This window comes from Cricetulus griseus, chromosome 2 (genome assembly GCF_003668045.3).
Source record: "Cricetulus griseus strain 17A/GY chromosome 2, alternate assembly CriGri-PICRH-1.0, whole genome shotgun sequence".
Taxonomy (NCBI): domain Eukaryota; kingdom Metazoa; phylum Chordata; class Mammalia; order Rodentia; family Cricetidae; genus Cricetulus; species Cricetulus griseus.
The window spans coordinates 251202449-251217806 of record NC_048595.1 but is presented as its reverse complement, the minus strand read 5'-3'; the positions used below and the strand labels follow the sequence as shown (position 1 = coordinate 251217806).

Here is a 15358-nt window from a genome sequence, read left to right as displayed (position 1 = left end):
CCATAATCTTACTTCACACAAAACGGTGAAGCACGGTGGATGGATCAAAGAAAAATATAAACCAAGGAACATTTTTTTAACTTAAGGAAACTATTGCTATAGAATTAATCTCAAATATGGGTCCTAATGAAAATGCCAACACAGAAATAGTACAGGAAAATGAATCTAGACACATGAGTATGTGCATACACACACACACACACACACACACACACACACCAGGGGATGAATGGGCAAGAAATATGAAGTCACACAGGAGGAAACTCACAACATTGAAATCATATTAAGGTTGACTATACACATAACAATAAGCTAAGGAATATGACATAAGATAGGCTTTTTCAAATACTATGTAGCTTTATAAAAACAATGAAGAATTAACAATATAAAATAACAATTTTCTAGGTTGTATTTTTGATTTAAGAAACTAGAATATAAGACATTCTAGATTTTGTATAAAATTTGGGAATAATAATATAAATTACTAATATGATAGTAAGCATCATATAAATATATATAAACCATATATTAATGATGTAAATGTTGTGCACATATTGTTAACGAAGCTCTAGAGAGCATCACAAAACTTCCTACAAGTGTCTGTGTCAGCACCCGGGGTGAGACAGGATGGGAAGTTTGACATCAGAGCAGTGTGGGGAACGTTTTCAGAACATCTTCATGATTCAAACAGTGAAGTTGCCTTACCTATCCTTTCTCAATAAATAAGCCATATGAAAGATGATAATATAATAGGCAATGGAAACTAAAAGTGAGAATGTTTTTTTCCTTATAGAACTGAACAGTTTTTTTCTCAAGTAATATTCTCAAACAAGCTCACAACAACCAGAGGAAAGGCTGACATATTTTCTAAGACTAATGTGATAGCAAGAGCCTAATGTACATTATTTTCTTTAGTCCAGAAATTCCTCTTTGGGGAGTCTAGTCCATGGAAATAAACTTAATACAAATTTCAGAAGAAAAAAATCAACTTTCTCTAAAGTCTAAAGGTAATGAAGAGAAATGCCAACGGAAAAAATCTCTAATGTTTAAGTGGTAAAAGAATAACTGCATACCTTTCTTCTCAGGTTTTTCTCCATCTTTTATTTTTTCTTTTCCCTTTTCCTTTTCTCTGTGTGAAACTGGAAAGAAGCAGAGAATACCTTTAATCAAAATCAATGGAATAAGTTATCAGATAATTGCATGACAGATAGCTTATAAAGTACTTGTAAAATTCACATTTTAGCTGCCATAAGGTTTACATACTTAGATTAAACTTCAAAATTACAGATTGCTTTTTGATCCCTACTTTTAATTCAAAATCAAGTATAAGCAGTACTAAAATAGATCTGAGAATAAAGATAAGAATGTTCCCAAGTTTTCAATCTAATCTTTAACATAATCAATTGGAAGATCTCTCTAACTTAATAAATTGGAAGATATCTATCTATTCATATATATGTGTATATATGCATATATATGCATATATATGCATATATATGTATATATATGTATCACTATATGTTAAAGAAGTCCAGTTTTGATATTGGATGAATGTCAGAAATATATGAAGACAAAAATGAAAGTATATAGTCTCCTGAACCTAAAGCATAGAACAATGCCTATAAGATGCATTTCTAAGACATTACAGAAAGAATGTCCACACTAAATGTTTGGAAAATAATCAGAATGAGACTAGAACAATATCACATCATTCCAAAGGAAACAAAACTTAATTTAGTGGGCTGTGATCCAGTTATTTATTCCAAGAGGATCCAAGCCTCACCTTATTATTTATTCACATTGCTAATTAGTCAGCAAGTTAGAAATAGAGAAATAAAACCAGATCTCATTCTCTCTTCTATTTGCTGACTTTGTTAATTCTTTAATCTGTTTCAACCTAAGATTTTTGTTGCTCTCTTACCCGTCTTCTTCTATCCCCTAACTACCTTGCATTTACACAGGAATGTACAGAGAACATTTGTCAAGAGCTGAAGATTATCTTTGGCAAGACAAATACCTTCCATTTCAATGGGATGTCAACACACTAATGGATGATGAATGCTAAACAAATAATTGCAGAGGTAATTAATTGCATTTAATGTAATTGCTGTGAAGAAAATAAGCAGGATGGCATGTCAGTGTGGATAATGGGGACCTAATCTCATCTACATATTTTGAAAAGGCCCCTGGGTAGATGTGACATTCAAGGATGTGAAAAAAAAAAAAAAAAACCTGAGGAAATTAACCTAAGTAGAGACTGTGAAGACAAGAAGGAAGAGACCATTTTAGAATGTCTGTGCACATGCCTGCTGTGGGCATGATAGTATTGCACCTTTAATACAACATTTTCTCTGAGTCTGTGAAATTTTGTTTTTCTACAAGACATGTGTGGGTAACAAATCTTAGTGCCCCATCCATTGCTTAGCATGGAATGTGTCACAAGTTGGAACTATCATATATTTATAAATATTTCATTGGTCAGTGATTTGACGTTTGACTACAGTCCGATCTCATCTGTCAGGAATTCTTCATTAAACTTTACATTCAGTCTTAACAGAGTTTTTCTTGTGTCACAAGACATCAATGTCCCCTGTGTAGAACTTTTCTCTCTGCTTGTATGTGTCTTCAATCTTGAATTCCCAAAACCATATGTCCTCATTTTCCACGCCCTCCTCCATGAAATGCTCTTCAGGCTTGGTTCAAGTGTCTTCTCTGTAAATTTCTATCCAATCTACACTTATTTTAGAGACTAATTACACCATCTCTTAATAAGTATTAATAAGTAATAATGTTGCCACTGTTTATTTGTGACTGCTCAGTAGAAAACATTCTTTAAGTGACGTGCACATTATACCTTTGCCAGACTCTATTAAAACCAGGAGCTGTCATACAGTACATTGTTAATATTTTGGAATATATGAAATTCCAATATTTTATAAGAACGGCAAATATCCTTTTTGCTTTCAATATCTATTTACTTTCAATCTCTGGAAACTTTTGTAACTGATTAAAATTACTTAAAATATAACCTAGAAAGAAGAAGGGGAAACCCACCTCAGAACATTCAGGCACTACAAAAATTTATTCCCCTTCACACTTAATGGTTCTTTTAGGTGTTGCTGAGAAACTAGTTTTAAAAAAAAAAAAAAAAAAAAAAAAAAAACAACCTCACAAAATAAGAGTAGGAAATCAGCACTTACACAGACCACAAAGAACTCATTTCTCTTTCTTTGGATCATTGTTAATTAAGCTGACATCCAAAAAGAAGTTCTTGGCAAAAACAAAGCCTCTTTTAAAGTTTCTCTAGGGATAACCAAGTTTATGAGAGATAAGCTGTGCATTCAGAGCCCTGACTGAAAGGACCCCCGAGGGAACACCTAATCTGTGGCTGTGGCTCCGCACCGCAGACAGCTGGCTGTCCATTCTACTAGCAGATTTTCAGATTGACATGTGCACAGGCATAAACAGGAGCACTAATGCAAAATCAGAAGAGCAAAGGCGATGAATTCAGAGTCAAATTAGCATATTAACTCCTCGTCCTCATTACCCAGGGGAAAAAGCTGCTTCCTTCAATCAAATTTTTTTATTTACTGACACCGTGGTACATGCTGGAATTTCATTATCCCCCTTCAGAATTAACTCCACAATACAGCTTACTGAAACAGCTGGACCCAGGGGACCCTAGGGAGCTGTTCAAAATGGCAGAAAGCCACCAAAGCTGCTTGGACTGAAACTTCAAACTTTGGCAAGAGTGTTCTCAAATGCCAAGTACTGAAATGACTTTAGACCCAGCAATGCAACAGTCAGGAACTGCTTTAATTGTCACTTTGAAATAAAAATATAATGCTACAGTAACAACAGTAACTAAATTTGTTGATATATCTCTACTAATAACCTATCACCCACATGGAAAAAAAAAAGCTACCTCCTTGTCATCAACCTAGACTGGCAAGCCATAACTTGGTAAAGGTATGTTTAACCCAGGGCAAAATAAGCTTTTGCACCTGTTAGAGCTTAGCTTGTTTACCGTTCATATTTATGCGAAACAAAAGATCCTTTGGTAGGCTCATAATTTAGAACAAATGGAATCCACCAGTTGGAGTGGCTCTGTGGCTTGGCATCTGAGTTGGCATGGTGTGCTATCCATGCTCTTGTCGAGACTGACCTTTCTCTGACCAGAACATTCAGCTCAGCTCAACTCTGAAGCACATACCTCCCTCCTGCGTGGCTCCTCTCCAGCTGTCCACACTCTGTGCTATGTACCCTCTGCTTTTAAACCCGGCAGCCACCAAAAAGACTTAATGCTTTCAGAAGGTTTCAGGGATCTCAGTATGGCCAACTTTCTAGCTCTTAGTAGATTCAACATTCTCTGAGGGTCTCAGAGTTTGTAATCAAAAGTTTTGGTGCAAAACTGTTCATATCTCTATAGGCTACTAAACTCTCCAACTCACAGGTGACAAAAAACTAAACATTTACAATCCTTTTTGGCTTCAGAATTACTGAATACTACTTTGAGCAATGGACATTATACCTTGTAAAGTAAAAGCTTTAAGGTTCATGATTTTATTTGTTAGAGTTTTCTGAATTTTATTTTAATAAATTTCCCTGTTTTGAAATTTCTAGTTCTTTTATTTGTATGAGATATTAGTAGTCAATAATTTTGAAAAGTTCAATATTGCAACAGATTCACATATAACATACACATTAATGTTACATTTCCTCTAAGTGGTTATTCAATACGAAATGATCCTTCCTGAAAACATATATGCAAATAAAAGTATATGGGCTAAACAGGTTAGATTTAGAAATATGTCTGTGTATAAATATACAGGTATGCATGCAAAAGCAATGAATAAAAAGAGAGCATGAATTTGAAAGAGTAAAGAGAGATACATGAGAGGGCTTAGGTGAGGAAAGGGAAAGAAGAAAAATTATATTATATTCTCAAAAATATAAAGATATTTTAAAAGACATGATAAAACATTTTTATTAATTATTTGAGAATTTCATACATTGTTATATTGCATTTTGATCACACTCATTCCCTTTTCCCAATCCTTGCAGATTTACTCCCAATTCCATTCCCAGCCAACTTTGGTTCTTCATTTTTTAGTATATCAAGGTCAATTAGTATTGCCCATATATTCTTGGGTGTGTGGCCATGCAGTATAGTTCTTTTTTCAAACAGTTATTTAGTACATTAGGTCTGATGCCTTCTTCATAAACAGCAGCTCATTACACTTTCAAAACATTTTGAGCAAACACTTGCAGTAGATTGAAGTTTCTGTCTACATTTATTATTTTTCTATGTGTGTGATAAAACACAATGACCAAGGTAATTTACAGAAAAAAGGACTTATTTTGTGTTTATGTATGCAGAGGGATAAAAGGTAATCACCTTCATGATGGGGAAGCATGGCAACAGGAACCAAGAATGGTGGCAGTAGCAGCTCTAACCACAAATACAGAGCAGAGAAAGCAAACTCCAAATGGCCTCTGAGTCTTTTGAAACTTCAAAGCCCTACAGACATATTTCATCTAGCAAGTCTGCAACTACTAACATCCCCAAACCACCACCAACTGTGAACCACATATTCAAATGCCTAGACTACGGGGAGACGTTTCATTCAAATCACCATACTGTTTAAGAAGTTTAGTGTATGTCTACCATTTTGAATGGCTTCACAGAATTCATGCATCAAGCTAAGCTATGTTGTAGTATTATCCTAAAGTAATATAATTTCAAATATGTTGCCCCAATCCTAATTACTAGTCAGGGTGACAGGACATATTCCTATCTCTGGCATTGGTAGGAGACAGGGCATCTTGACAGTCCAGGAAAGTCATTAACTAGTAACTACTCAATATTGATTCTAAGAGTCCTCAACTTTCTATGATTACAATCCAGAAAATGGCTTCACAAATTGTTGCCCTGACATGCAGGAGTCAATCCAAAGGGATCTGTTGCCACCATGACAGTAAAATATGACTTGGGAAAGCTGCCTGTTGCAGAAACTTTATAAATATAAAACCTGATTAAAATTTAAATAGACACCATTGTCTCTCTGACCATTGTCCATTTCCATCTACCCACTGACAGATACTCTACTCTGCATTGACAGTTTGGCCATTTCCTATTCTCATTCTTTGAGGATGCCACAATTTACTCTGCAAATACTTCTGCCTGTCTTCTCCAGAAAACTCTATGCATCTCTTCTGAATTCTTTAGGTGGAAAATCGGAGGACCAGGAAGGTAAGTGGAAGCTAGAATAAGATTCCAGTGACAAAAGGATGTCACAAATTCATCTTCAACTTTAAAAAATAAGTTCTATTTCAGCCACCACTTCATAAAAATAACAAGTATGCTATAGTTCAGTGTATGCAACTGTATGTGTAATTCATTCTGAAAATAACTGGTAGAATTTTAATTCTGTAAACCAGAAAAACAATCAACATACTTATAAAAAGGTCACTGAGTATGCTAGAAATGGATTCTGAAATTCATTGATTTAACAAAAATTGTCTTGTCCATTCTTTATAAAGGATATTTTCATTTTAACTTAACATGGTCTTTTTTATAATTTTGTGTCTTAGAGGCTGGCACTGTAGGTATGTGTTGCTATACCTACTTCAGCGTAGTTTTAACTTGCTTTTACCTGAAGGGAAAAGATGTTGAGCAAATTCTTGAATATATAAATAATTCTATGGCATGTCCAGTTGTCAAATACTTTCTCCTATTCTGTAGGCTATGTTTTCACTTTGCTGAGTATCAATTTCAGTGTGCAAAATCTTTATAATTTCATGAAATCCCATTAGTCAGTCTTTGGTTTATTTCCTGAGTAACTGGAGTCCCATTCAGAAAGTCCTGTGTCTATGTTTATGTCTTGAAGGGTTTTGCCTATACTCTCTTGTAGCATCGTCAGCATTAAAGTCTGGTATATTTTGAGTTGATTTTGATGTAGTGTGAAAGATACAGATCTAATTTCATTATTTATATGTGTAAATACAGTTTATCTAGCATATTTTGACTGAAGAATTGTCTGCTTTCCAATGTATATTTTTATACAACATTGGCACATTAGGTGGTTGTAGTTTTATGGACTTACGTCTGTGTATTCGATTGTGTCCATTGGTCTGTGTGTCTACGATTGTGCATATACCTTATTGATTTTGGTTCTATGACTTTATAGTTTAATCTGAGATGCCTCTTGCATTGCTATTTCTGTTTAGGGTTGCTTTGGCTAGTTAGGATCATTTGTGATTTTATATGAATTTTAGGATTTTTCCTTTGAGCTCTGTAAAGAATGTCATTGGAATTCTGATGGAAATTGCACTTTTTACAATACTATTTGTGCCACCACAAGTATGAGAAGTCTTTATCTCATTTTCTTCAGTTCTCAATTTCTTGAAGTTGTTGTTGCAGGGGTATTTCAACTCCTTGGTGAAATTTAGTTCTAAGTATATTTTTGAAGTTTTATGAATAGGATTTTATTCCCTAATTTCTTTCATGGCAAGTTCATTATTTGTATCTAGAAAAGCTACTGATTTGTATGTTGATTTTCTATCCTGATACTTTCCTGAACCTCTTACCATGCCTTTCTCATCTTGACTGACTATAGACTCTAACTAGGAGCCAAAATAAACTCTCCTTTCTTTCATCCGCGTTAGTCACATACATTTTCACAGCAAAGAGAAAGCATCTAATGCACACTAATGTATCAGTTTTAAAAGAATCATAACTATAGAGATGGTCTGACACTGCAGGGAGCTCACTGACACTTCAAATCCCCTCAGTCCATGGTCACATAGCTAACAAGTAGCATCCAACACTATACACAGTGCATTTATGGTGGGTCAGGAGACCAATCAATTTATGCTGTCTGATGGGTTCTTGTTCCACTTCCACAATAGACATTCTTTCACCTAAAACACTCATGTGCTGTGGATCCAAGATGCTTTGTTCCCCTCCATCTGCATATGTATTCATTCTTTTTACCTTGACAAGTTCATATTATAAATTCTTGGGCTTTACATAAAAGCTGTTTTTCAAGGCCATTTTAACCTATGGAAGTTTCATTACAAACTGTTACCTTCATATGGAAAGAGAATTCTTTGTGCGAACTTGTGTTAAATCTTACTGCTCAGAATCTATAACTATTCTATTGTGGTGAACTCATTCCATGAATTCATGAAAGGCCGTTTACATGACTGATATTTGAGGTAATAACATGTAGTAATCCAGGGAGAGTTATGTTATGGTTGTGTTTCTTCTAAGCAAATGTAATGATCCACTGTATTACTCACTACTACAAGGTCACAAGAACATACATTGTTCTGATTATAATTACAAAATAAATTCCTTCTTCTTTTATGAGGAAATATTACCAGGGTTAATTTGGTTTAAATGCAAGTATTAACTAACATGTCAGAGCTTTGTCAGAACTTACGCTTAAAGCCATAACCAATACACATTACTAGGCTTGCTTTTTAACTCCACGAAATACTTCCCCCACTGAAAAGCATCAAAACAAACAAAGGGGCCAACCAGAAGGGTTAGTATCTTATAAATTTAAACCATCTGACATTAAAAAGTGTAAAAATTATTTTATTTTCTATACTTAATAGTTAGAATTGAAATTGACAATGTGCCATTTAACATAAAACACCTAACCTATTTGAATGGATTTTTGTTAGAAATCTGTGTTCTCTGGCATTACATATCATTTGCTTTTCTGTGTTTCTTTGATGAGTAAATATTCCAGGCATAAACTCATCGTGTATTATGAAAGTCTTCTTATGATTCAGAAGTTTTTGGTTTTTTTCTAAGGGGTAGGGAAAGAAGGGCAGTAGAAAGAAGGGAAAGAAGAAATAAAAGAAAAAGAAACAGAAAAGAAGAAAGTGAAATAGCATATGACCTAGTTTTAATTATCACCAAAATTTATCTCTTCTCAAAATAACTCAGCTTTAGTATATCCAGTCTTTTTTAGGATAAGGTGTTTGCTTATAATGATCACAGACAACCATATCTTATGTATTGCATACTTTCATATAAGAGTTACAGTTTTTTTTTAAAGACAATGTAAACCATAACTAACCCTCACATTCACCTACAGCTAATCTGGAATATGACTTAGAGACTGTTTCATTTATCTACATATATCAATAGGTCTAAAAATGTTTGTAAATATGTATTTATCAGACTCACTCTTAGTAACTATTGAGGAACAAAACCAGAGAGTATTCCATCTTAATTACAGACAGGAAACTAGAAAGTATTTGAGAAATATTTCACTCACGTCCTCACGGTAGAGAAAAAAGCAGATTAAAATACTTAAGTATCTTTGAGCTCTATCTATCTATCTATCTATCTATCTATCTATCTACCTATCTATCTATCATTTACATATGCATCTGTCTACCTATGCATTTATGTATCTATCTACCTGCCTCTCTGTCATCTGTCTATCTACCATCTATCTCTTTCTCTCTATTAATCATCTACTTACCTACTGCCTATCCAAATAGCATCTATCTGTCTGTCTGTCTCTCCCTCTCTCAGAATTTTTTATTTTCCTCAGATACAGTTGGTATACTCAAGAAATATATTCAGGTGACTAATCTCCAGCACAAGCTTTGAGAAGTTTACTTTAAATTCAGCCAAATCCACTGTTTTAATTACAGGAGACTCACTGGTTTAATAAACCCACTCCACAGCCCACTGCTTAAAGACTTTGACAGCAGGATTCTGACAGCCAGGTCCAAAATGCAAATGTTTCCATCAGCATCAACATATTGACTCCAGCAGCCTTGCTGCTAAATTACACTGGAGTCTGCAGAATGAGGCTATGGAGACTTTGGCCAAGTGAAATCAGTTGAGTTTCTTTTTAAATTCAGGCAGAGAGAAGTAGCCAGTTCAGTTATGGTTCACTTAATTGAGACTTGCCCAGAGGCAGTGTCCAGTTTTCTGAGCCAAAAGAGTTAAGAACCAAAAAAAAAAAAAAAGAAGAAGAACATATGCAGTAAGAAGACATTAGTCCTTATATACAAAGTATAGACAAATTTCAGGTGAGAGGGTGTCAGTGTTTTGATTGTGTAAGTTTTGGCTGACAGAAAGTGATCCACTTTTTTATTTTGATTTTACAGGTGATTACAGCTAAGATTACATAAATCTCAGAAGAGGCTTTGAAATTTGGACTTTTAAATATTATTGAGACTGTGATAGACAATGGTGACTTTTGAAGTTGGACTAGATGCATTTTGTATTATAACAATGTTACAAACTTATGGGGACCAGGGAGTGGTATGTGGTAATTTCAATGTAATTGGGCCCCATAATCTCATAGGGAGATTAAGACAGAAATTATATTTATAAACAGCAGTTTTTAAATCTCAATTTAGATACACTTAGACATCCCAACATAGATAAACATGCTATTATAAGCTAATAGGGGCTGGCAGTATTTGAAAACAATATTTTAAACTGTGTCAGCTAATTTTTACATTAACTAGTTTTGATATAATAATTATGTAACTACAGTTGCTTTGTTAAATTTTCATATGGGAGTTTCTGATAATTGAGCTCAGATTTCTACACATGATATGCAAACATTCTTCTACTTTGCAACCTAGCCAACTTTTCCAAAACTTACTTTTTATTCCAGAAATTTTTTTATTTTTTCATCTGTATCTCATAAGTATGGTAATGGTGAGAATTATTTTTATTCCCTGGAACATCTAAAATTATGTATAACTGCCCATTTTTTTTCAAAACCTGGTCATGTGGAAAAATTAATTCCTATTGAATGCCATTGTTTGCTATAATTTTATTTAAAGTTTCATGTTTTCATGTATGTCCCACAGAAAAGTAACACTTGTCAGATGAGCAAAGAAGTGTTGGCCCTTCCTGAAACGCTTCTATTGCATGATCTTGGTTTTGGGATTCAAACTGGCAGAAAGGACTATTAATTATCATGTTGCAACCGTCTATCTACCCTTGAGGCTGGGAAGAGAGCATAGACCCAAGATATCCCAGTGATGTAATCTAATAAATTGACATGTCTGAACCAATGATTATGAAGGCATTCAATGGTAGACAAGTTCATGCTTAAATATGAATTCTGAATCACTATAGAAAAAGATTAAAAGAAAAAAATGTTTGTTACATAAAATATTATAATGTCATTTATAAGCAAATATTTTCATCAGTTTTGCAGTTGTTTTTATTTATATCATTGAATGTTGTTCAGACACTCGTACCTGGAATTTAATTGGAGAAGAAGGAAATGATGTGAAAATCTTTAGCTATGGAAATACTGTTTCTCCCATATGAATGCACCAAAAATGTGTACCTCTTCAAAAAGAGGGTGAAGAGGAGAAAGTGGGAGGAGAAGGAGGAGGAGAAGGGGGAAAAAGAGGAGGAACAAGGGGAGGGAGAGGAGGAAGAGAAGAAGGAAAAGGAAGTGGACAGGAGCAAGAGGAGCCATAAGAAGTGGAGACACAGCAGCAGCAGCAGCAGCTCCAGCATAAAATGAAACTTGTACCTTTAGTTTGTATTTTCTTCTCAGGTTTCTCCTGCTTTTCAGCCTTTTCCTTGTGTATTTCTACAGAAACAGAATATACAGTTTAAAAACTTGAAAAAGTGTAACATTTAAACCATACCAGTGACCTAAACTTTTAAATTCTACAACAAAATAGGAAATTTTCTAGCAAGCGCATCTTTTTTGTTTGTTTGTTTGTTTTCATCCACATAATATCATTAGTCATACACAAAATTTTTGGTGCACAGTTTTATACAATCAAATCATCAGACACAATCTAACCTCTAGGTGAAATAATGATGCATTCATGATCATCAGCTACTTAGCAAGCTCATCTTAACCCCAAAGATGGAAGGAGAAAGACCACAAATCCAAATCACTATGGTCAAATTAATTAAAGCAAACTTTTTTACTCATGTACTTGGGCTGCCTCCCCTTAAGCAAGGTTGGAAAGGCCAGTACTATAAGTGAGGAAAACATAGTTTGTTTGTTTGTTTGTTTGTTTGCTTTTTATAGCTCAGGAGTAGAAAGTTTATAAATAGGAGATTTGGTAGGCAAAATAGCCAGGGTTACAGGAGCAGAACATAAGCATAACAAGTTAGTCATAATAACCTCTTGAAAAAAAGACATGTGTTCACACAAAAGATAGGGGTGCAAGATGGTTTTGAACAAAGGCATGGTTGTCATTTTCTGGAACAGGAAGTACAGAACCATTTGTAATTAAGATTTACAGGTGGGACATGCTCCAATCCTTCAGAAACAGAGGTTTAATCATAAACAAGAATGAGCCTAGTTTCTGTTTGCCATATGATGGCTTTCAAGCCCAAGATGCAGGCAGGCTTATTCATCACTAACTGAGGTCTAAAAGAGGCTTGTTAATAATTACCACAGAAAATTGCTTCTTTATGGAAATAAAGGAAAAAGTGGAACTGTCTCAAAATCAGTCCTTTAAAAAGTGAGAATTCACACTGACAGATATGCCTGTCACCAGTTCCAGAAAATGAGCATAAACTCTGATTGTGTTTAACTTTAATTACTCTTGACTCAGACTGAGAATCTCTAGTATGATGTAGAACTTCATTTGGATGTTAAGGAAGACTTAGCTTTATCCTATTTAATTAAGAACTTCTGAAATGAACTATAGCCATGAATTATCGACCCCCAAAATGCATCTGTAAGTCACATCTGACATCATATTTAAACAACAAGTATGCCAACTTTATATGGTACATGTCATATTTAGCTGAATTTTTTTCTGCATATCAGATTTTCACAAGTTTATTCAATTTGAATGAATCTTCATCATAATATATATATAGTGTCAATGAAGAAATGTTAGAAAATGAAGTTAATTCACAATTAATTTGGAGAGAAGTAAATTTGAAATGAGGATTTGAAAAGTGTTGTTGCTATCTCCAAAAGGTTACTCATTCTTAAATATCATGTGCTTTCTTTAAAAAGGCCAATGATGTTTGTTTAACTTGTTTATTTGGCAGCTGGTCTGACATGACAGTAATTACTGTATATATTTAAAATTCTCATCTGTTAATTTGCATTTTCATCTTTGTTATATTTTAGAAGTCTACTGTAGTTAGTTGTCATTTTACCTTTACTTTTTGGCAGGCCCACTACCCATCTCCCGAATAAATACACATAGGCTTATTCTTACATATGAATGCCCAGCCTTAGCTTGGCTTGTTTCTAACTAGCTTTTCTTAAATTACCCCATCTACGTTTTGCCTCTTGGCTTTTATCTTTCTCTATTATATAAACCTGCCTTTACTTCTAACTCTATGTCATGCTGTGTAGTTGGGTGGCTGGTCCCCAAGGCCCTCCTCTCCTTCTCTGTTTCTCATTGTCTCATTTTTCTTCCCAGATATCTTCCTCCTATTTATTCTCTCTGCCTTCCAGCCCTACCTGTCCTTTCTTCTGCCTATCTATTGGTCATTCAGCTCTTTATTAGACCAATCAGGTATTTTAGGCAGGCAAAGTAACACAACCACACAGAGTTAAACAAATGCATCATAAAAGAATGCAACACATCTTTGCATCATTCAACAAGTATTCCACAGCATAAAAGAATGCAACATATCATTAGTTAATATTCCACAACAATCTACTATCTCAAGACTTGTCATTCAAAAACCCTCAATATCCTGTAACAAGACAGTGAATGATGTTAGTTATTCTTCTAAGCAGATATGCACAACTGTAAAGGTCTTCCCTCAATTTCTACCCTTAATCTATCATTTTAATATGCATAGTTCCATTTGTCCACTGTCATCTCATTGTGACTTTAAATATGGTCAGACAGTGCTGGAGAGTCTTCAAGTTCATATCTGTGAGTCTGCAGGTGCAGGCCGAATCAAAGAGCTTTTCTATCTGCCTGGCTTTCCCAATAATATTTACTTCCTTAATACCCCCACATTAAACTCCACAGGAAGGTTTCTCAGCTTAGCACTGTGATCTTGGACTGGGTGAATATGATATAGTCATGCTGTGAGTTGATTCTGTGCATTCAAGAATATTTGCTAGCATCACTGGCCTCTATCTAATTGATACTAGTAGTGCCATATAGATCTTTTAATTGTGACAATAAAAAGTGACAGCTAATTTTTACATTAGCTAGTTTTTATTATAATAAATACATAACTACATTTGCTTTGTTTAATTTTGCATAGGGGAGGTTCTGGTAATTGACCTCAGATTTCTGTACATGATATGCAAGCATTCTTCTACTTGACAACATACTCAGCTTTTACAATAATTAATTTTTATTCTGGGAAATTATTTTATCATTTTTCTCTGTATCTCGTAAGAATGGGAATGGTGAGAATTTTTTTCCCTCCTGGTATGTATAACTGCTCATTGCAAGACATGATCATGTTGAGAACTCTGTTCCTATTGAATGCAAATGTTTCCTGTCACACAAAATGAACCCCCACTGAGAATCACTGCTCTAAATATACATAATGAGTAGTATCAAATACAAATATCAACAACAGCACTGTTTCAACTTTATTGATAGACATCTGTACATACTTATGTGACAAGTCCAAATTAATACAATTTATAAGAATAAAGTGGATGAAGACTTAATTTAGAAAATAAAGTATCTCTTTATTGATGTTTATATTAATCACATTTTACAAGGATACCAGTTGGAGTCTACCACCTGTGGCTGTATTAATGGTCCAACTTTGGTAGCTTACTGTATAAAATTATGTGAAAAAGACACTATCTGAGTTTCTGGAAGTTGTAGTAAATGTTATTAAAACGATCCATAATCAGATAATCTTAAAATGATTCTGAGTAGTTTGAGTGGATAGAGAGCTCTGGGAAGAGATATGAGTTTTCCTGGAAAGGACACAATTCTGCCTGTGACATTTCTTCCTTATTCTCTACAAGCAGAAGCAGATCCTTGAGAAGAAATCTCTTAACACTTAAATGGGTCTTCATAATTTTCTGATTGGCTGTATTTGAGCTCTGAATGAGATATTGGATTAAACACTGTTAAAATTAATTTGTAGATTTCCCTATTTACTTTCAAAATTTGGCTAGTTACATGCATTTAAATAGTACAGGTAGGTCATGTACATTACAGCTGTACAAGATTATCGTAGGGCCTTAGGGGACAAGTGTCCAATTTTAAATCTTAGAGCAATCACAGAGGTAAGACTTCTCAAATGAACTGATTAAAAACAAATTTGAACTTCTTCCAGGTCAACTTCCTCTCTTTGTCTTACCCAAATCAACTGAAGCTATGCAGAAGATTGGAACTTGGCATAAGTCAAGTCACTAAAACAAGTGAAATGCCAAAT

At 34.4% G+C, this 15358-nt stretch overlaps 1 protein-coding gene across 1 annotated transcript in view; it reads right to left on the bottom strand.

Annotated features, from left to right (window-relative positions):
- The window catches only part of Trdn (triadin), a 218044-nt gene that overhangs the window by 13702 nt on the left and 188984 nt on the right, over nt 1–15358 (bottom strand). The window contains exons 8-9 of the mRNA XM_035438755.1: nt 11541–11600; nt 1074–1139 (exon numbers count right to left, since the gene is read on the bottom strand). Coding sequence (XP_035294646.1) covers nt 1074–1139; nt 11541–11600 — 126 coding nt within the window. The remainder of the gene's footprint in view (nt 1–1073; nt 1140–11540; nt 11601–15358) is intronic.